This window comes from Rhinatrema bivittatum, chromosome 2 (assembly GCF_901001135.1).
Source record: "Rhinatrema bivittatum chromosome 2, aRhiBiv1.1, whole genome shotgun sequence".
In the NCBI taxonomy this organism is placed as follows: domain Eukaryota; kingdom Metazoa; phylum Chordata; class Amphibia; order Gymnophiona; family Rhinatrematidae; genus Rhinatrema; species Rhinatrema bivittatum.
In genome coordinates, this window is record NC_042616.1 from 412,211,977 (window position 1) to 412,234,769 (window position 22,793).

The 22,793-nt window shown below is 45.9% G+C and overlaps 1 protein-coding gene across 8 annotated transcripts in view; it reads left to right on the forward strand.

Annotated features, from left to right (window-relative positions):
- Nucleotides 1-22,793, forward strand: part of TRIOBP (TRIO and F-actin binding protein) — a 197,255-nt gene that overhangs the window by 151,870 nt on the left and 22,592 nt on the right. For all 8 annotated transcript variants that reach the window (XM_029590109.1, XM_029590113.1, XM_029590116.1 and 5 more), the window contains 6 exons: nt 3,670-3,801; nt 10,854-11,001; nt 15,573-15,693; nt 15,830-15,989; nt 16,296-16,412; nt 17,252-17,338. In XM_029590109.1, coding sequence (XP_029445969.1) covers nt 3,670-3,801; nt 10,854-11,001; nt 15,573-15,693; nt 15,830-15,989; nt 16,296-16,412; nt 17,252-17,338 — 765 coding nt within the window. The remainder of the gene's footprint in view (nt 1-3,669; nt 3,802-10,853; nt 11,002-15,572; nt 15,694-15,829; nt 15,990-16,295; nt 16,413-17,251; nt 17,339-22,793) is intronic.

Consider the following 22,793-nt stretch of genomic DNA (forward strand, 5'->3'; position numbering starts at 1 on the left):
AGAGGAGGACAGTCCTGTCTGCTCACCAGCTCTGCCACAAACTGGCAGATTACTAGTGAGTTGGAGAGCCTAAAGTCAGTGTGGGCTGGGAGTTTCCTCCAACCCACTCGAGAAGAGAGCAGACAGGCTTCAAGTGTGGGGAGACGGAGGAAAGATACAAACAAATAAGAAACATGGGCACAAAAGAAAGGTAATGGAACAGACTAAAATAGATGAAGCAGTGAACTGACACGGGGAAAGGAGAAACGTAATTGAAAAACTAGACACAAATTTGAAGGGAGGGAGTCTCATCTGAACATCTGTATGAGAGGGGTTATAATCAGTTCACAGTAATACTCCAATTTGTAATTTCCAAAATTGGCGGGTATGCAGTCTTGCAGTCCTACTTAGTATATTAATTTGCCCCAGCTCTCATTGAACTTTGAAATGTTGCTGTTTGTGAAAGCAAGCATTTAAATTTCTCAGACTTAGTGGCAGCATGCATCACTCTGAAACTTAGCTTTTTACATCTGTCTGAATAATGTCGGCTGTCCCGTGTTTGGAGAACCAGAAGGTTGGAAGGTCTGTAAATACAGGCACAGCATATACAGTGCTTTGTAAATCTTCACACCCCTGTACATTTTTTACATTTGGGTCTAAAAAAAACCAAAATCAAAATGCATGAAAGTAGGCGTTTTGTTGATCTGCCCAGCAGTATTACACTTTCATTGTGAAAGAACAATGGAAAGTTCGCTGGAGAAGTCAGCGGGATAAACGTTCCGCTGAATATCCCTGAATTAAAGTTATCTGGCCATCTTTTAGCAGGATAACTTTAAAACCTAACCAGCTATCTTTTGAATAACTTATCGATCCAATTTCCAGCTCGCCCCTGTTCAGTGTTTAAAATGTCCCCTGCTGTGCTGACCTCCCTGTCCCCTCCAACCCCTTCAAGCCCAGTTTATTTATTTTTAAAGAAAACAATAGGTTGCTGCTAGCCTCCCGCTGCCCCAGTTTAGGCAGCAGCTTAACTCGGGGGGGATCGTGCTGGGATCGTGAGATGCTGCAAGCCCATTTTCTTTAACTGAAATTGGAGGTGTTTGAGGGAGTTGGTGGAGAGAGGCACAGACCAGTAAGGCACATTTTTTTGTAAACATTGATCAGAGGTGGAGCTGGAAATTGGCTTGAAAGACCTGGGTGCCTCTGGCCAAACATTGCAGCTAGCTTTAGGACTGCTTTAAGGCAGGCCTGAAATTATCTGGCTAACTTAGCCCGATACAGCTGAAAATCAGCTGCTAAATTAGCTGGGTAATGTAGCTGCACCCCAGAACACCCCTTTTTTATTTGGCTAAATTGAGCTAGATAAGTGGCCTAGATATCAGACCCGCAAGTTAAGAAAAACCAAAGTCCTGAATCTCTTTGCACCTCTTGATGCAGTGGTAATAGCCATGAATGAGTTGGGATAAGTGGGATGATGCGGTTTTTGCCTGTTCTTCAGAGCAGAAATCTCAAGCTCTTTCAAGTTGGCTGGGGATCATCTGTGGACTGCAGTCTTCAGGTCTGCGCTTTCACTTGGAGGCCTTCCCTTTCTTCTGCTGAGCCACTCCGCTGTGACTTTTGCTTTGTGCTTAAGATCCTTGTCCTGCTGAAAGGTGGATCTTCTCTGTCCCAGGCGGTCGAACAAGTTTTCCTCTGGGATCTGCCTGTACTTGGCAGCATCCATCTTCCATTCAGTCTTCGGGAGTCTCCCTGTCCAGGAGGATGTGCTATGGTTTACACCACACATATCCTTAGTATTGAGACCTAAAAGTTCAACTTTGGTCTACCACGTGTGTGCAGTGCCTCCCCTATGTGTGTTTTTTGCAAACACAGTGCAGCACATCCCATAGCTTTTCTTCAGCAGTGGCTTCCTTCTTGCCACCCTCCCGTACAAGCCATATTTGTGAGGTAATCTTTAACTTGTTGAATAGCCAACATTTTCCCTGGTCTTAGGCAGAGATCTCTCTATTGCTTTTAAAGTAAACTTAGGCCTCTGTTACCTTCCTTAGCTTCCTTAATCTTAACTTTTGGAGTCGCAACCTGATTGCGGCAGTGTCTTGGTGATGCCAGACCATTTCCACCTTACAGTGATGGACCTGACAGTGCTGGAAGGAGTATTCAAACGTTGAAATGTTCTTTATAGCCTTTCAGTCTGTACATTTGAACAACTTTATCCTGGAGTTCTTTTGGCAACTCCATTTTTGACAGGTTTTGATGATATGTTTCAAATTCATTTCGTAGAAACAGCTTGATTCTTTATCCAGGAGTATTTGAATTGGCTCAGCCACTATGATTGGACAGATGAGCTCTATTTACGTTATGGACTTTTAAGGTGACTTTTTTGTGAACTGGAGCTCATTTGAGCTTGCTATGATACAACTGGTGAACTTATGCAATCAAGTTCTTTTTATTCTTTCGGAATAGTTCTGTAATTTCATGATGAAAGTGTAGTGTGTTGCGTAGATCAGTGAAACAAAGCTCTTTGCGTTTTGATTTGTATTTGACAGCTGAATGTGAAAACGTACAGGGTGGCCCATGGAAAAGCAGCCTGTCTCCAATCCACTGGTATTGGAGGTGGGCTACCTTTCCATGGGCCACCCTGTATAATGTAAGATTTTTACAAGGCACTATATTGCATGACTTAACATTTCAGTACAAATCTGTCATTAGTACTGAAGGGAGAATGGCAAGATAGAAAGGGAAGAGAATTGAAAGGAGTAGAGGAATAAATGGGAGATGAAGAAGGTTGGTGAGAAGAAATGAGTGAAAGGTGGGGGGAAAAAAAACACTTTAGAAACTTCAACGTGGACTGTTCTCCGTTGTGTGCCTATGAAAACTATATTGAAAGCCTTTAGGGATCCTGGACTCCATATTTGCCCCTAAAATTAGTTGGGGGTCACCTGGCCTCTACAGATATTCCTAATTCCATCCCATCCCTGTTTACATTGTACTTCTGTAGTTGTATGTCGTCTTCCCTGTGGAAATGAGGCAACCTCATGGCCCAGGAAGGAAATCTTAAAATACTTTTTCTTATTTGGACTTTTTAAAGTAAAATTATGCTTCCAACTGTTAACTCAAGCTCTGCCTCAGCAGGTTTTTCAAGTACAAACGTTTTATTGTTGTGCAGCCGTGAGGATGAATTATGATTCAGTGGTAAATCTTGAAGCAACCAAACTTGGAGCTTTGCGTGGGTTCCCCCCTAGGCTTGGATCTCACAGCTCACATTTGGAGGAAGGATTGTCTAAGCATTATGACACTGGATATAAACAAAACTTTATCCGCCTCCTCTTAGCCTTAAGAGTGGTTGCATTGCTGTGATTGTAAGGATAGAAGAAATCCAGCTACATTAGTTTTTCATCTCTTCTCAGCTGTAAGTATCCACTTTTTTTTTTTTAGGTATTCCCATGGTTAAATATTAGGGTTCGTGCTTTCTACATGTATATACCCATTGACAGCAGCTAAACCTCGATCTGGCTGTGCCCTCCATGCCTCTTGGGCAGCCTCACTTTCTATTACCATCAGGAGCATTTGCTCCCTTTTTTTTCTTCACCACTTAGTCTCTTCATCCTCGCCCACCATTGATTCTGTGTGACTATAATTTTGATGACATTTCAGACCTTGCTTTCACTGACTCGATTGCCATTTTCATTGCAGATCCAAACCCTGAAGGCGCAGTTGGAGAGCGCGCAGCAAGAACTGAACTCTTACCGTACGCACAATGGTCGCGTCCATGAGCAAGTGAAATCGCGCAAGGAGGCGCACGTGCCCAGAGGCTACATTTCTCAGGTAAGTGGGGGGGTGGGGAGGTGTTCTTGAATCCCGTTGCCCAAAGCTCGGCTCATAATTCATAGTGCGGCTTCCTGGCTTGCCTGAAAAATGAGGGAGGGCAGGGCCTTGCTGTAGACCTTCCTGTTGCTATAGTAACAGGAAACTCGCAGCTCTCGATCGTGGTTGCATGGAAGCTTACAAGTCCCTTAGATGGGGAGGTTTGCAGTTCTTGCAGCAATCCTATAATAGCCAATTTTTGGGCAACCTTGATGCTTTCTGTAAATACTATGGTTGCGCAGAACTTGCAGTACAGTCCATGGCAAGCATTTGCAAGCGTGGCTCGTTCCGTTGCAGGCTCCCCACCCCCGGCTTGGATGGTTGTACTGACTGGTCAGATGCCGATGAGAGGAGCTACCTCAGAGTTCTGCAACTCGCATGAGGTTCTTGTACCAGTGTGCCTCAGCTTTTTGCTAAAGACAATAAAACTGTGTCCTAGACTTTAGTGTTGAGTTTTTTTGGGTTTTTTTTTTTTTTTGGACTGATCTTCAACACCTTTACTTTTATGGCAGGCCACACTCTGGAGGTTCTATCTGGAAAGGGCAGAGTTTGGTTTGTTTTTTTTGTATGTCATTGGATTCTTATTGCCAGTTTTTTTTTTTTTTCTCCTTTTGGCATTGCAGATCAATCTAAACTGGACCTGGTACCCAGTGCCATGAACCTTGATTTGCAGCTATATGGGGATTTTTTTTCCCCCTATTTTTTTTTTTGTCCCCTCTCAACTTTAGTTTGTTCATTGCAGCAATAGGCCTCAACTAAAATTGTGGAGCTCTGCAATGATGGACTTAAATCTGGCCACTAGGTATCGTATGGTACTTGGCCTCCCAGGATCTGTGAATGCTGCTGCCTCAGCTTCCCCCAACTTCAACCAGTCTGAGAAGCAGAGTCCTGGCTCACCATCTGATAGTGTACAGCACTGCTTCTGGGCTGGGAGATGCCTCTTAAATCGGATAATATTTGTGTGGACTTTGAGGTGGCTTACTCAAATAACTTCCCTTAAATTGGGTGTATTTAAAGATCTAATGTATGCGCATAATGCTACCACTATCATATTCTGCCTTTTGGCTTGGTATTGGTACTACATGTGTTCACCAAAAGCTGTTGTGGCTCATCTGCACAAATGTGTGCATTTTTTCCTTCCTGGATGTTTGGTTAGAAATGCCTCTTTGACTTGAGCCACGGAAATTCATAGTTGTCCCACAACTGTCAGATCTCTACTGATGATGATGATGATAGGTCTAATAACCAGCATCTGTCATTCTTGTGGCTTGTCTTCACATGAAATAACCCCAGTGAATATTAAGGTTGCAGATCACTTGATGCTGCTAGGATCACTCATAGGTCATAGAGTTGTAGATCAGTCTTGGTCATCCTGTTCTAGTCTGAGACTTTCCCTTCCAAGTATTAGTTCCTCAAATAGTTCTGACTGTAGATGTAACAGTGTTGGAGGCTGAAGCTTGCTTAGAGCTATGAACATGGGTTCCTAGTCCCTGCAGGAAACTAGATGTCAAACCTTCTGGAGATGAGGGCTATCTCGAACATGTTAGAGGTTTTCGGAAATGGTGATCAATGAAAGTTATTTTAACCAGCCAAGTAATCCATTCTGCTTGAGCCAATGAGAAGAAATAGGATTCCACCTTTTTATATCAGGACATTCTCAAGGTGTAGGACTGCATATTGAGCCTGTCCTACTGACCATAAACTTGGTGAGGTAAAGAAACGTTCTAGTAGATGAGCAAACCAAGATCTACTGCACCCTCATTAATGAGCCCTTGTTCAGGGAATTGCAAATGAGATCTGTCTTGTGAAGTGAAGAAAAGAGAAACCTGATGTAGTTTTTTTCCCCCCCCCCTAATTTCTGTATGGGAATATACTAGCTTTCTATTTAAAAGGAAATTGGAAGGTTCTCTGGCTGCGGTTGACTGCTCCCTTTGAGTGTTCTGTCTTCCTTTTCTTAGATGTGTTGCCAGAGCTCAGGAGAAAGAGGTTTGATGTTGATTGCCCCTTATTGGCCAAGTGAGCCTTTAGCATATCCCATTCGATGAGCTGCCTTGCCGCAACAAATATCTCAGAACTCAGGGCATAACCTCAGATCCAAATCTCCCCAGCCTAGTTTAATTAGGGTTGAGCAGGGATGGGGAATCTCCAATCCTTGATGGTCACACACAGTCAGGTTTTCCAGATATTCCTAATGAATATACATTTTGATATCTTTGCAGTCGCACCGCCTTAATTGTATGCAAAGCTATCTCATGCATATTCATTAGGCATGAAAAGCAGAGTGGTTTGTGGTCCTCAGACTGGGGGGGGGGGGGGGTACACCCCCATCCCTAGAGTAGGTATTCACAGGTTTAATATTTTAGGGATCTTTATTTGGCAAGCCGATGAACCTTTAATTCCCTCTTCACATGCTACCAGCTAGACTTTAGGAAAGAAATCCTTAAAGTGTTAAAGTTAAGCTCCCTCAGTTGGCATTTCCATATTTTTGTCTTGTTTGATTTATATAAACTTTCATTTGATATCTCCATTTGTAAACCTAACTGTCTTAGAATATCAGTGTTTTGGCCCTGCTGATAAAAGATGCCTTCTTGTTACTTGGCTTCTGAGAACTACCAGATTGTATCTCTTCATTAAGCCCTGGCAAACTTGAAACTGATGGGGAAACACGAAGGCCATTTCTGCATAGTTGATGGTAACCTCATTAAACATTCAGGTCAGCCTGCACTACTGAAATTGAGTTGCAGCATGGAGTTCAGTCTATGCAAGTAAAACACTACCTAGACCCTGGCTATCAGGACTTTACATTTATCTTGAATGAATTTGAGGGGTTATTTCTGAAATAATACTTTGCCTTTCATCTTTTTTTGTTTTCATCTCCTGGGGTTGTCTTTGTTCTGTTATCTGTTGATAAGCAGCACTGAATTAGCCGCAGCACTAGATGCCCCCTTGTGAGGAGTGGGCCAGTCTCATTCAGGAAAAGTGGGTCCTCTCGATCATAAGAGACCATTACGCTTTAGAATTTGCTCATCCCATCCGCAAACTTTTTGGTCTCCCCTTGTGGTTCGTTGATAAAGCGATGCACAGTTCGGGAGACCTTGGACAGGTTGCAGGGTTTAGGAGCTGTGGTGCCAGTTTCCCTGGAAGAACGGGACACCGGGCGGTATTCCGTTTGTTTTGTGATTCCCAAAAAGGAGGGCACATTTTGGCCTATTCTAGACCTAAAAAGAGTAAATGCAGCGCTGAAAGCTCCAAGATTTCGCATGGAAACCCTAAGGTCTGTGATTGCGGTAGTTCCTAGCTTCCTTGGATCTAACGGAGACGTATCTTCATATCCCCATTCGTTGGGATCACCAGCGTCATGGGGTTCATGGTTCTCGGTCAGCAGTAGTGGTGGTGGCCTTATGGCACAAGGGAGTTCTGGTACATCCTTATCTCGACAATTGGCTCATCAGGGCAAAGTCGGAGGCCAGTCGTCACTCAGCGGTCAGGAAGATCATTCAACTCCTTCAGTCACTAGGGTGGTGAATTTTGCCAAGAGCCATCGAAATCCGACCCAGTGTCTCTAGTATCTGTGAGCCCGGTTCGACACGAGCGTGGGCAAGGTGTTCTTGACAGACGAGAATGTGAACAAATTGCAGTCAAAGATCCACCGGCTATTGGTGTAGCGGGTGCTCAGAGTTTGGGATTTTTTTTTTTGCAGGTTCTGGGATCCATGGCTTCTACCCTCGAATTGGTTCCCTGGGATTTTGCGCATATGAGACCATTACAGAAAGCTCTGTTGGCACAATGGAATCCACTGATGGAGCTTTTTCAATAGCCGGTATCGCTGGATGTTCCTATAAGGGAGAGTCTCTCTTGGTGGCTCCAAACATCTCACCACCTCGGGGTGGGGGGGGGGTTGCTCTAGAGATATTGGATTGGATCGTTGTTACTACCGATGCCAGTCTGGTTGGGGAGCAGTTTGCCAGTTTGGCTGAGGGTGTGTGGTTGCCGGAAGAGCGCTCCTGGTCTACCAACTGCTTGGAGACCAGGGCGGCGTGATTAGTGTTGCTGGCCTTTCTACCGATGGTCCAAGGTCGTTGTCAGAATTCTGTTGGACAATGCGATGACCATGGCTTATATCAGTTGACAAGATGATGGTATCAAGAGCCAGATAGTAGCTCAAGAGGCTCGGGAGTTAATGATCTGGGCCGAGGCACACTCTGACCCAGATAGTGGCCTCTTATATTGCGGGCAACGAGAATGTCCAGGTAGATTTTCTAAGTCGCAGTCTTCTAGATCCGGGCGAATGGGAACTGTCAGTCTGTAATGCAGCTCATTCGTGAAAAGTGGGGTTGTCCACATGTAGATCTGGTGTCGCACCACAATTTTTCAGCCACAGAAGAGATTATGGAGCCGAGGAAGCCGACGCTCTAGTGATTCCTTGGCCTCAGGGAGTTTTCTTTTACGTGTTTCCCCCGTGGCCTCTGGCGGGCAAGATTTTGCACAGAATGACACCCGGGGAATGTTGTATTGGTGTTTCCGGAGTGGTCATGTTGTCCGTGGTTTGCAGATCTCGACAACTTGGCCGTGGACTGCCCGATATGGTTCAGTCACCTCTCATCTGCTCCATCAAGGTCCCATATTTTTCAATCAGGCAGATCGCTTCTGTCTAGCGGCTTCACTTTTGAGAGGTGACGTTTAAGGCACAGGGGGTACCCAGATCCAGTTGTTACTACCCTTCTGCATGCAAAGCACACATTTACCTCGTCTTACGTTAGTCTGGAAGGTTTTTGAGGCTTTGTGTGGCCAAAGGTGTTGCGGCTTTGTGAGCTTCGCTGTCCCAGATTTTACCCTCCCCGCAAGATGGCTTGGGCAAAGGCTTAGCATTTAACTCAGAGTTCAGGTAGCAGCTCTGACCTCTTTGCGAGGGACGATTGATGGAAGATCTTTGTCCTCTCATCCTGATGTTGTACAGTTTCTACGAGGGGTCAAGAATTTACGTGCTCCAGTATGGAAGGTTTGTCCATCTTGGAATCTTAATCTGGTCCTTCAAGCTTTGTGTGAACCACCTTTTGAGCCTCTTTGTAGGGCAACTCTTAAGGATTTGACCTTGAAGGTTGTTTTCCTGGTAGCCATTTGTTTGGCGTGGAGAATATCTGAGTTGCAGGGACCCGTTCCTATAGATTTTGGATTCGGGGGGTGTCCTTATGGACGGTTCCATCTTTTCTTCCCAAAGTGGACTCAGCTTTTAATGTTAATCGGATGGCCAGACTTCCAACTTTTCCCAATTTGGATGCTGCTTCTCCTCATGCAAGGGAACTCGGGCATTTGGAGGGCCTTACTGAGAGATCTGGAGGTGACCAATGCCTTTTGGAGATCTGATCACCTATTTGTTTTGTGGAGCGGCACAAAGAAAGGGCTCCAGGCTTCCAAAGCTACCATTGAGGTGGCTCAAGGAGGCTATTGGGTCAGCCTGTATTCTTAAGAGCCGCCAGCTGCCGGACAGTTTACGGGCTCATTCTACTCTATCGCAAGCAGCCTCATGGGCGTAGGTTCAGTTGGTGTCACCACAAGAGATTTGTCGGGAGGCTACATGGATGTCGCTGCATACTTTTTCAAGACACTATCACCTAGACGTCCGGGATCCGGAAACTCATTCTTTCGGCAAGCGTTTTGCGAGCAGGACTCTCCAGGTCCCACCCCAGCTAGGGGGCTTTGGTACATCCCAGGAGTCTGGAATGATCCAGGTATGTACAGGGAAAGGAAAATTGGTTCTTACCTTCTAATTTTCGTTCCTGTAGTACCACGGATCGTTCCAGAGCCCGCCCGCTTGATGGAGGTGGAGAGTCTTCCACTCAGCTGTGCTCTTTTTGCTATGCAGATTTTTCTTCAGAGCTTTAACAAGTGTTCAAGTTTGTTTTTTTTGTGTTTTTTTTTACAAGTTTTTGCAAGTGAGGTTTTGTGATTGGGTACATATCAATTCTGAGGAACTGCAGGTAGCACCAATGCTTATCAAGCAGTGTCAGTTACACACTCTATCTCCATCTGCTGGCACGGATGCATAAACCTAGGAGCCTGGAATGATCCATGTTTCTACAGGAACGAAAATTAGGTAAGAACCAATCTTCCTATTTGGAGCATCAGTACCCGGCTCAGTCAGTGCATTTGAGGCAGGAAATATCAAGGGGCGCTGAGGGTGGTTTAACTACTTATCTCTCTCCATCTCTGTCCTCATCTCCGTCCTTACTCTTCAAGTAAGGAATTTTCTGGTGATGCCAGATCACATATGCTTCTTGATGCCTCTGGTCTTTGGCATCCACGAGTTTACTTGACCCAGGAGGAGTGTCCGTTTGGCACTGCCGAATGACACCCAAGTGTCATGCCTAATTCATCCTGCTGATTAAGGCAAATCCTGTTTACAGTAAGCAAACTTGCTTTTTTTTTTTTTTTTTGTTAACTTTCCTCGTCGTCTTTTATTAGACAGCTCTTAGGTAGCTAATCTCACTTGTATGTAACTGTTCAGGAGTCTTATCGTTAGTTTGTTTAACTGTTCTCCATTTTCTCCAGTAAAAAAAAACCAAACTCTAAATCATTGAGTACAAGACCAGTCGTCAGGGACCCACAGTCGGTAGTTTTCAGCTTATCCACAGTGAATATGCATGGAATATATTTGTGTGCACTGCCTCCACTTTAAGTAGGTATTCATTGCTGCTTGACTGGCTAAGACATACTTGAAGATGGGATTGGAAACTGCTCTTAAGTTGTTGCTGCGGATGAATAGCCATGGTCAAAGGGGGGGGGGGGGGCGTTCTGTCTAAGCACAGAGGTTGCTCTAGCTCTAATGCCACTTAGTGGCTGAGAATTTCTTAAATGTAAGTTTGGGAGATGTGTGAGTAGTTGGATTCTGAGCCCTGTCTGTCCCAACACTTTTTTAATGCTGTCTTCTGAGGTTATTAACTCTAGAGACATAGTTTATCCTTTACATCCATCCTCTAGCTGCCCCTTTTTGATTGCGAAACTCCTTTTCTCAGGAGGCATGCGAGCGTAGCCTGGTAGAAATGGAATCTTCCCATCAGCAGGCCATGGCAGAGCTACAGCGGCATCACCAGCGGGAGCTGGAGAGATTGAGGCAAGAGAAAGAGGAGCTGCTGGCAGAAGAGACGGCAGCAACAGTTGCAGGTAAGGGCTGGGAGCAGCTTGGTCTTTACCTTTTTGTATTTATTGGTTACTTTTCTGCAATACTCTTCTGGGGCTAAGTAACAAACTTTTATTTATTTTTTCCTTATGCTAAAGACAAAAGTAAGAGAACAGATCTCAAAGGTTTTTAAACTAATTTCTGGTGCTGCCGCAAATTCATCTAACTTTAGCCCTCTGGAAATGTCTGCAGATGCTTTTGAGGCTAAAATTCATAAAACTTGATCTGATTTTGCTACTGACACAATTAACTTCTGCTGCTTATGCTGTGGATCTTGCGTTACATGCTCGCTAAACTGGATTCGCAAATTTTTCTAGCTGCGAGTTTGGCATTTGATACTATTGATCACCAGCTTTTAATTTGGTATCTTAGGATGCTGGTTTAAAAGAAATTGTTCTAAACTGGTTAATTTTTTTTCTTAGTGATAAGAGGTTATCATGTATGTAAAGGAGTAGAACATTCAAATCTACGGAAGCTTGGGGTACCACAGAGTTCGCGACTCTTGCCCGCACTTTTCAATCTTTGTCACCCATCCAGAGCAGCTAAGTAAGAGCTGTTATAGCTGTTTTTTATGCTGACAGAATACAGATATCATTTTTAGGTAAAATTCATCTGAATTGTTAAATTCCATGACTGTCTGAATATTGCTGAATGTTTTCAGTCTAAACTCAAAAGTTAAATCATGATAAATATGAAGCCATGTGGAGAGAGGATAACTCTGCATCCTGTCACATTGCATGACAGGATGCTTGATTTCACTTAAAAATCTAGTTGTGTTCTTAGGGGTCAATATTGATTCAGATCTAGTTTTTGCCCATCAAATTTCAAATATTGGTCAAAATTCATTCTTTCATATGTTTTATTCGAAGGTTGTGTCCATTCTTAGATCCACACGACCTGAAAATGCTTATTCTTTGGTTATTAGTCATGTTGACCGTTGCAATTCTCTTTATCAAGGTCTGTCTTTTAAGTTGCTTAAGAATTCAGATTTTACAAAATACTGCTGCCAAACTTTATTTTTGGGAAGTAAAAGTATGATCATGTCACCTTCATTTGAAAAAGGTTCAAAATCCTTGTGCATTACATTGCGTTTAGGTCTTTTGCCTTATATTTCCCCAAGAAAACTGGTGGCCTTCGTCCCATTCTGTACTTGAGGGCATTAAACCGGTTTCTGGTCAGAGAAAAGTTCAAGATGGTCTTGTGGGCACTTTGATCCCCTTCTTCAAAGCTGGGGACTGGCTGTGCTCCCTCAATGTCAGACGCATACGCCCATATCCCCATTTCTTCGGAATATCAGCAGTATCTACGGTTCCTGATAGAGGAAGAGCACTACCAGTATTGTGTACTGCCTTTTGGCCTCGCATCAGCGCCCCACATCTTCACCAAATGTCTGGCGATAATGGGGGCTTATCTTCAGAGGTAAGGAGTAAGTCTTCCTTTACCTTGACGATTGGCTTATCAAGAGTGTCTCCAGGCATGGCGCACTGCATTCCCTGCAGTCCACCAGACATGCCTTGGAAAATCTGGGATTTCTGATCACATCTACAGCCATCATTGCAACTGGACTTCATCAGGGCCAGACTGAACATTGTTCAGAAGACCTTTCTGCCTCAAGGCAGGGCAGAAACCCTTGTTGCCCTTGCTCAAGTAGTCTCCGGGTGCCCCCATGTCTTGCCGCAAAAGTTTCTGAGGCTTCTGGGACATATGGTGGCAACGGTGCATGTCATTCCATTTGCTCGGCTTCACATGCGCAGGGTGCAGTGGACGTTACGTTCCCAGTGGTGTCGAGCCACCCAGGATCTTCAGACTTGTGTTCTGATCACCACTCCCTTCTGGCAGTCCCTTGTGTAGTGGGAAACCCTATCCAATCTAGAGCGAGAAATGACCTTCTGGGAGCCCGCAGCTCAGATCGAACTCACCACAGACACATCTCACACAGTTTTGGGGGGCCCATGTTTCAGATCTCCACACTTAATCTTTGGTCCCTGCAGGAAAGGTATTCCCAGATAAATGTCCTAGAGTTATGGCGATCTGTTACTCCCTGAAGGTGTTCAGGGAGCACCTACACAACAAAGTGGTTCTGGTTCAGACCAACAATCAGGTGGTGATTGTGGTATCTGGACAAGCAGGGAGGGTCAAGGTCGTACCTGCTTTGCCAAGAGGCAGTCCAGATCTGGTCATGTGCCCTCGAACAGCATCTTCCTCTGGACTATGTATCTCCCCGGGATGGACAACATCTTGGAACTCTTTCAGGTGGGCCTTCCGATCCCACACATGGTCCCTGAATCAAGAGGTAGCGAACCTCATCTTGCACCTATGGGGACCCCAGACATAGATCTGTTCGCTTCCCCAGAAAACAAGACTGTGGATCAATTTCTGCTTGCTGAGATGGGCGGTAGGAGATTGTCGGATGCCTTTTCACGTCACTAGGGCACTGGTCTGCTGTATGCTTATCCTCCCCTTCTGTTAATCTCAAATACTCCAAAAGCTCCGACAGGACCGAGGCACCATGATCCTGGTTGCATCCTTAAGGCCACGCAAGGTCTGGTTCCCTCTTCTACGGGAGCTGACCTCTCGCCCTTCGATCCGGCTGGGGACTGTTCCGATCTGATCAATCAGGGCAGGCTTCGTCATGCCAACCTCCAAGCCTTGTCCCTCATTGCTTGGAAGTGCACTGGGCCTTTTGGAAGGCGTGTTTAGAGTCCTCTTGGAATTCAGGAAACCTTCCACAAGAAGATCTTACGGTCTCAAATGGAGGAGGTTTTCAGCATGGTGTTCTGGGCGCGGTTCGGATCCCTTCTCTTGTTCCCTCCCGAAGCTTTTGGGACTACCTTTTGCACCTCTCCGACTCTGGCTTGCAAACAACTTTGGTGAGAGCTCACCTTAGTGCTATCGGAGCATACCACTAGGGGAGGGATGGTGTGCTTCCATTTCCACCCATCTGTTAATGGGGTGGTTCATGCGAGGCTTGTTACAACTTAAGCCTCCTACTCGGCCCCCAGCAGTCTCCCGGGACTTCAGTGTAGTCCTGTCCCAGCTCATGAAGGCTTCATTTGAGCCCCTGCAGTCTTGCAATCTGAAGTACCTGTTCTGGAAGATCGTTGTCTTGGTGGTAGTTACTTCAGCGCGCAGGGTTAGTGAGCTGCAGGCTCTGGTGTTGTACCCCCCTTATACAAAGTTTTGTCATAAGGTGGTCTTGCGTACGTATTCGAAATTTCTTCCAAAGGTGGTCACAGAATTCAGTCTCAATCAGCCCATTGTGTTGCCTTCCTTTATTCCCCAAGGGCACATGTGCACTGCATACTCTGGATTGTTAAAGGGCCCTGGCTTTTTACCTTGAACGGACAGTGCCTCGCGCCTGTCCACTCAGTTTTTGTCTCTTTCAACAAAAACAAGTTGGGAGTCAGTGTCTAAGCAGACCTTATCTCATTGACTAGCGGACTGTATTTCCTATTGCTATGCTCAAAGGGGGCCTGCAGCTTGAAGGTCACGTCAAGGCTCATTCTGTTTGAGCCATGTCAGTTTCGGTGGCTCACTTGTGTGCCATCCCCATTCCCAAGTTAAGCAGGGTGGCAACCTGGTGTTCCCTCCAAACATTCGCCTCTCATTGTCTGGACAAAGATGGACGACTTGACAGTCATTTTGGTCAGTCAATCCTCTAATCCTTTTTCAGCCATGAAAACCCAACTCTTCCTGCCTTGGGCCCTTTCCTTGGGTGTGAAGGCTTGCTCCCCTGGTTCTAGCAGCTCTAGTTATTCATGTTGGCACCTATTCTATGCTGCTTATGTTGGGAGCAGCCTATAGCTACATAATCACCCATGTGTGAAGACTACCATCCTGCTTGTCCTTGGAGAAAGCAGAGTTGCTTACCTGTAACAGGTGTTCTCCAAGAACAGCAGGATGTTAGTCTTCACGAAACCCACCCACCACCCTGCAGAGTTGGGTTTCTTTTGGTTTTGTTTTATGTTTTGCAAACCCTATGTTATAAGACTGAAGAGGGAGACCTCGTGTGGAAATGTGGTTAGCAGCATGCTCAGTGTGTCTATCAAAGTTTCTAGAAACTTTGCCAAAAGTTTTCTGTGCTGGGCTCTATCTGATGTCACCCATGTGGGAGGACTAGTATGCTGCTGTCCTTGGAGAACACCTGTTACAGGTAAGAAACTCTGCTTTATCAGGTAAGTAATTTCTCCAAGGCCTTCTAAGGAGATTAGACTGGAGGGGAGCCTAGGTTTTCTTATGCCTCTCCTCTGAGGATTCTTTACAGAGTACTTTAAATTCAGGAAACAGATTAAAGCCAGGTTATTTAATCTAGCTTTTAAAAGCCTGTTCAATTTGATAGTTTTTAACTTCCTTTGTGAATCTACTGGAAAAGGTATATTCTGATCACTTTTGTTTATCAATGTTTTGAATTTAGTTTGTTTTGCATTGTTCATTTTGAATTTTGTAAATTGCTTTTTCACGTCAGAGGCAAGCAAGAAAATGATTAAACTAAAACATACTTTTTTTTTTTAACTCACTTTTATTACTTTTTTTCTCACCTCCTCTTTTTTTGCAGCCATTGAAGCCATGAGGAAAGCGCACAAAGAGGAACTTCAGCGGGAGCTGGAGAAAGCTCAGAATTTCCCAAAGGGGGGAAGCAGCAGCTCAAGCCAAGAGGCGTTTCGTCGGCAGCACCAGTATGGAACTTTTGTACTTTGCATGCTTCACTGGCTTTTAGGGGGGGGTTTGGGGATTTGAGGAGCCACGCGTGAAAGTTTGAGCCTTGAAAATTAAAACCAGTGCTGAGATGTCTTTCCTTCTTGTGCCTGGCAGGTCAGATGTGGAGTCCCTGAAACGGGACCTGCAAGCCCTCTCGGAGCGTTACTCACAGAAGTGCTTGGAGATTAATGCCTTGACTCAAACAGCTGAGGAAAGAGATCGAACGTTACTGAGGTGTCAGCAAGAAGGGCGAGAGCTGCTGCGGCAGAATCAGGTGAGGCAGTACCTGCGTGCCACTCTTATTCTCATGACTGGGGTTCAGGAACATTACAAAACTGTTTAGAGGCATGGGGGTGTGATTTAAGTATTTGTCTCGGATCCCCCAGATCCAGGGCCGTTTTAGTAGTAGTTCCAAGGAGAATAAGCTATTATAAAACCCTAGGGATAAATACCTAACCCCTTAGTAACAGCTTACCAGTGATAGGCATTCGCTTTCCTGTCCGTTTCTGCATCCAGTGCTGCCTGAGCGGCTTTGGAGTGTGCAGCTTGAATGTTGATTCCTTTTAACTCTTGTTCCCAGGAGCTGAACAGTCGCCTGTCGGAAGAGATCGAAAAGCTACGTTCGTTTATGGCACAGCATCGTGCCGATGGTGACGTGCTGTCCCAGAACAGTGGTAGAAGCTCCTATGAACTTGAGGCAAGAGAGCATTTGGTAGCCGTTCTGAAAGCAATGCTAATGACCTGAGCAGGGCGAGAACTTGCTGCGGGGAGGAGGGAGGCGGTGGAGCTAGATCCCCCCCAGGAGTTTCCCTGGCCGCCTCCTGCAGCATTGTCTTGATTTGATAGAGGGAGAGATGCATATTTTTCTAAAGGCTGAAATAGGGGTGCAGGGGAGGAAGAACGAGCAAAGGTTACAAATTCTGCAGTCTTTATAGTTGTCCTAATTTATCGTATTTCTTGGAAGTACGTGTATTGGCTTAAGCTCCAGTGGAAGGGGAGCTGGCTGACCTTATGCCACACCTGGACTTTCAGACTGGTATAACTTGCTCCAGTCCTTCTTACACCAGATGAAGTGTCTTGAAGCAGAGCTCCTGCCTTCACCCTACCCCCTTGCTCTGTATAGACCAGCCATCATGGTGACTACTCTTTGATTGAAGGAAATGTAGACACTTGACTGGCGCTTAAACCTGTGTGTGCGTGCACCCTGAATCCAGTCTGTATGTTTTGTTTTTTTAACGTTTGAGTGCTGACTGGGAATCCTCCCTCCATGTCTGTAATTGCAGCCTCGTAGCCCACTGAGCAGAAGGGGGGGGGTCTGAGACTTAAATGGGTCTCCCCAACACAGCAGTCCTTTCATGCTTCTGGGCCATAAAACAGACTTCCTCCAGTTTCCAACAGTTTCCAATGTGTCCAAGCTATCATTTTGACAGTATGATTCATGCCCTTTATATATAGATAGAGAATTTATTTTGCCTTTCTCTCTTCTGTTACTGAATGTGTTGCTCTGTTCTGCCTCCTCCCTTTGGGGTTTCCCAGGTTCTACTGCGAGTGAAGGAGAAAGAACTGCAGTACCTGAAGCAGCAAGTTGGCTGCCTGAGGGAAGAGATTCAGACTATGCAGAATGTACGTGAGATGGACCTGAATACCTTCCCCCGCCCAGTTCTGCTTGGGGAATGAGGGAGTCTCCTGGGGCTAGAACAGGAAACCTAGGGGTGAATGGGATAAGGTGCCATTTAGAATTTAAAAAAAAAAAAAAAAAAATGGATCAGGCTATGGTGGAAAAAAAGACTTGGATTAAATGAATGTCCAGCCTTGCCAGGTGACTGCAATGTTTTTTATGCTTGCTTGAGGCATTTTGTGTCATGATGTTTCATGGAACACCCACTGAGGGGATTTGCTTTTCAGGAGTATCTGAAGGGCACAGAGATAAATCAGGGAAGCCCAATTGCAGCCACTGAATGAGTTTAGGAAGTAACATTTTTAATGAAAATGTTAGCTGCTAGAGTTCATAGAGTGTAATCTGATCAGTATCTGAGCAAACATCGCATTAAAAAAAAACACCCAGAATTTGTGTGGAAGGTGATTTGAGCAGTAGGAAATAAAGGACACCAAAGGATGAGGAGTTTCAAGATTAAATATTCTGGAAGTGAATCTCCCATCTCCTGAGCTATGAATTCTGTTTTTGAGGGGTTTGCATTTCCTTGCTTAGCACAACCAGGCGCAATATAAACCTCCCTCTGTTCACACTCTTGATTTCTTAGCATCCAGTCAGGTGAATCCAGTATAAGTGGGGTTATGCACATCTATCAGTAGATGGAGACAGCAAACTGACGTCACAGTATGTATACCTCTGTAGTGACATCAGCCTGCCTGTGTTCTCCATCGCCAGCAGTTGATGGACGTGCATCTCCCTACTGGGGATTGCTTCGGTTTGAAAAAGGAGAAATAAGGTATGTAAATTTTCCCCACTCTCCTGCGGTGATACCAATTGGTCTCTCCCCTCTTTGAGAATTCCTGAGGTGATTTCCATGCTCCCTCAGATGAGTGCCTTGGTCCGTTAGCTGATTTTCAGCTGGCGTGGACTTAGCTGCTTGAGCAGCTGAAAGGCAGCGTGTGCAGAAAGCTGAGCACGGCAGTGATAGCAGATACCCTCCCCTCGCACAGCCGGAGACCATCTCTGTACTCAGCCAGGTAAGGCTGAGCGCCGGTAAATTAAAAAAAAAAAAAAATTATACAGAGACTTACTAGGAGGTTTTGTATTGTGTAGGGCTTTCTTCTCCTCCAGTCTCCGTGCTTGGTGTGTCGGTCTGATATTTGTCCCACTCTGTGGAGGTTGAGTGACGTGGGAGGGTTGAGCAGCCTCCTTAGGTTAGGCCCTGCTCCGAGGTGTTTCGCTGGACGATTGGCCACAACAGCTTTTCATACACTTCCTAAGGCTTCCCTCTACAGGATTTTCGGGCCAGGTTGTGTGCTCAGTTTTGAGCGCACTGTTGGACCATGTAGTCTATGCATCCAGATAGTGCTGGGCGCCCAAGTTCCTATGTGCGTAACTTATTTTGGCCACCTAGGTAAGTACCTAGGTGTATGTGCCTACGTCTTGGACACATATAATTTTGGAGTGCCTAGTTGAGTGCATATATATATATAAAAAAAAAACCCAGCTAGATGTAGGCCTCCGGCCGCCGCTCAACATGCTGTCAGGCATTATGGCACCCGTACCAAGAAGCCTAAGCATCTTTCTCTTTGCACTTTCTGTCATATTTGGGCATCTTAGCTTGGAGTGCCAGCACTGTTTGGAGGCTCAGGGAGAATTGTCTTACTCTGATTTTACTAAGCCTGGTTCTTCTCAGGATGTGGGTCTGGGTAAAGATGACTCAGATGGAGCGCCTGACCTTGCAACTCCCCTGGCTGGTTCATCAGCAGGGGAAGGTTGCTCAGAGTACTCCTCAGGTACCTCTTGGTCTGGATACTTCTACCTTTTTCCTGGGTAGAATTTTTCCAGGGGTTGCAATCCTTTATTCAGGCACAGTCCTTAGCCCTGACCAATGCTCCCAAAGCAGAGGTGCAAGTGGGTACCTTTGCTTGGACCTCTTATGAAGCGCAGAAGTACTAGAGAGGCAGTGGGACCTCCAGATAGAGATCCGGGTGGCACGGATGACTATGCCGATCTTGACTCCCTTGAGGATGGTGAAATTCCACCCAGATTAGAACCATATAGAACTGTTACAGTTCTGTCATAAAGATGAACTACCAGCTCTGATTTCCCAGACCTTGAAAATGCTTGGAGTTCCTGGGGCAGCTTCAGTGTCTGAGCCAAAGAGAAATCACATTTTCCTAGCATGTAGACAGATGGACTCAAGACCAGTGGGTTTATGTTCCCCCTGCTATCACATGGAGATGGAGTCAGGTTTCAAAGCTGACGTCACTAGATATACCCCTGCAGTGACCTCAGCCATTCAGTATCTGTCCGTCTCCTAGCAGATATGGATGTGCTATCCCCGCACCAGCAGCAGTGTTTAGCGGGATTGCAGCACTAGTTTGAAGAAAGAATTCAAATTTTACCTATAAATTGGGAGAAAGATAGTCCTGCTCTCCTGCGGTGATACCTAGAGGGTCCCTCCACCAGTTGAGAATGCCTGAGGTGATTTCGGAGATCCCTCAGGAGGTGTGCCTTGGGTCCAGCAGCTGGTTCCCGGCATAGAGGTTGCAGCTGAAAGGCAGCAGGTGCAGGAAGCAGAGCGCGGCAGTGATAGCCTAATCCCTCTCCCCACCCGCAGCCGGACACCATCTCTGTACTCAGCTAGTAAGCGCTGAGCTCAGGTAAGTAGAGAAGAACTCCTATTCAGAGACATGGAAGGGCTTTGCTAAGTTTTCTTCCAGTCTCCTTGCTCGGAGTGCCGTACCGACATCGTTCCAGATCCCGTTAGGGGAAGAGGGTTTCTGAGCAGGGTGAGCGGCCCCCTAATGGGCTAGGCCCCGCTTCAGGCTCAGTGGGCACTCCACGTGGAGGGCTGCAGCGGTGCCATCTTGCACGTGGTTTGTTGCGGCACCATTTTCCCCCATTGTCCGTTGGTAAGCGCGGCATGGGCTGGCCCTTTGTGCGCCTTTCGTGCGTGCATAAGCACATGCATTCATTGGCGCATAACCAGCTGCTTAGACTTACATGTGTTGAGGCGGGTTTGTGCGTGCTAAAGAGGCGCTAACTGGCTGAACGCATAAGCTACAGAGTACTATGGCCACGGTAGCAAAGAAGCACAAACGACACTCCCTTTGTGCTGCCTGCCATATTAGGGCTGCACAGTCTAACCTGGAATCATTCCTGTCAGCACTGAGGAAGCCCAGGGAGGGCTGGACTCTCAGAACCTTTCCAATGCTGGCCCCTCCCAGTCGGAGGACGAGTCAGCCACGACCTTATCTGGTAGCACCCCGGACCTGAGTAATTCTGGGGCTGCGTCCTACTCCAGTTCCTCCTGAGCTAAATATGGACCTGGCAGCCTTTTCTTGGTTCAAAATCTTTCAGGACCTCAAGCCTTTGTTCAGGCACAGTCAGCTACTGCCCCTGCTTGGTCTGAGCCCCAGCTGGGAGGGCCTCACCCTAAGGCAAACCTCACAAAGATGCCCTTTTAAGGGATCCCTACTATTCGGAAGCAAATTGGAAAAGCTAGCCAGTAAGTGGGGTGAATCTCCAGTGCCTCGGCTACTGGAAGATAAGAAAGAGGTCACAGTGCCCCTCGTCCATGAGAGGTCAGGCCAGGGGCTCACAGCACTTCCAGCCCTACAGAAACTCGTCATTTCAGACATCTTGGCCCTCAGGAAAGTCTCAGTCCTTTCAGAGCCGAAAACCAAAAAGAGGAACTGGTTAAGGCTCAGGTTCGACCCAAACTTCCCAATGAAGTTTGGTCGACTCTCCACGGGACAAGGAGATAGAAGAGGGATGTCAGCGGTGGATATCAGTGGTGGGTTGAGATCACGTTGGACAAATAGGTACTGGACATCATACGAGAGAGATTCTCGAATTTCGCAGCATCCTAGGGACATATTTGTCACCTTGCCATTCCCAGCACAAAACATGCAGTGGAATCCACATTGATAAGGCTCCTCAGTCTGAGGGCTATAACCCTGGTACCTACAACCCAAGTAAATACGGGGTGTTATTCCATCTATTTCATCTTACCTATAATGGTCATACAACCAGGAGCGTTCTTAACCTCCCTGGACCTCTTGGAGGCCTACCTTTTATATTCCAATCAGTCAAGACCACCAGCATTTCCTACGCTTTGCGGTACTGGGCCGCCATTATCAGTTCTGAGCATTATCCTTTGACATGGCAACTGCCCCCAAAACATTCTCCAAAATTTTGGTGGTCGTGGCAGTGGCACTGAGGAAAGAAGGAATCCTGGTGCATCCTTACTTAGACAACTGGCTGATCTGGGCCAAGTTGTTGGAAGAGAGCCACCAGGTGACCAGCAGGGTCAGGTCCCTCCTACAGGAACTCGGTTGGGTCGTGAACATAGACAAGAGTAGCCTCAAGCCCTCCCAGTCCTTAGAGTACCTGGGTGTCTGGTTCGACACCAAGCGGGGCACTGTCTCCTCCCTCCCTCGAGGATAAGGAAACTGATGTATGAAGTACGTTGGTTGACTAACACAGTGTACCCCAGGGTGTGAAGCTATCTCCAGATCCTCGGCCTGATGGCGTCAACCCTGGAAATAGTACCGTGGGCGAGGGCACACATGGCCACTCCAACACTCTCTGCTGTCACAGCAAAAACTTTTTAAAATATATCTGAAGCAGAAAGCCTGTGAGGGAGTCAGTTGGACTGTAAGATAATCGAGGGGTTAAAGGGGCATTTAGAGAAGATAAGGCCATTGCGGAAAGATTAAACAATTTCTTTGCTTCTGTGTTTACTGAAGAGTATGTTGGGGAGATACCCGTTCGGAGAAAGTTTTCATGGGTAATGATTCAGATGGACTGAACCAAATCACAGTAAACCTAGAAGATGTAGTAAGCCTGATTGACAAACTGAAGAGTAGTAAATCACCTGGACCAGATGGTATACACCTAGGCTTCTGAAGGAACTCAAAGATGAAATTTCAGATCTGTTAGTAAAAATTTGAAACATCATTAAAATCCATTGCATCTGAAGACTGGAGAAGGGTGGCTAATGTAACCCCAATATTTTAAAAGGGCTCCAGGGGTGATCCGGGAAACTACAGACCAGTGAGCCTGACTTAAGTGCTAGGAAAAATAGTGGAAAGTGTTCTAAAGATCAAAATCACAGAACATATAGAAAGACATGGTTTAATGGAACAAAGTCAGCATGGCTTTACCGAGGGTAAGTCTTGCCTCACAAATCTGCTTCACTTTTTTGAAGGGGTTAATAAACATGTGGATAAAGGTGAACCGGGAGATGTAGTGTATTTGGATTTTCAGAAGGCGTTTGACAAAGTTCCTCATGAGAGGCTTCTAGGAAAAGTAAAAAGTCATGGGATAGGAGGCGATGTCCTTTAATGGATTACAAATTGGTTAAAAGACAGGAAACAAAGTAGGATTACATGGATAATTTTCTCAGTGGAGTGC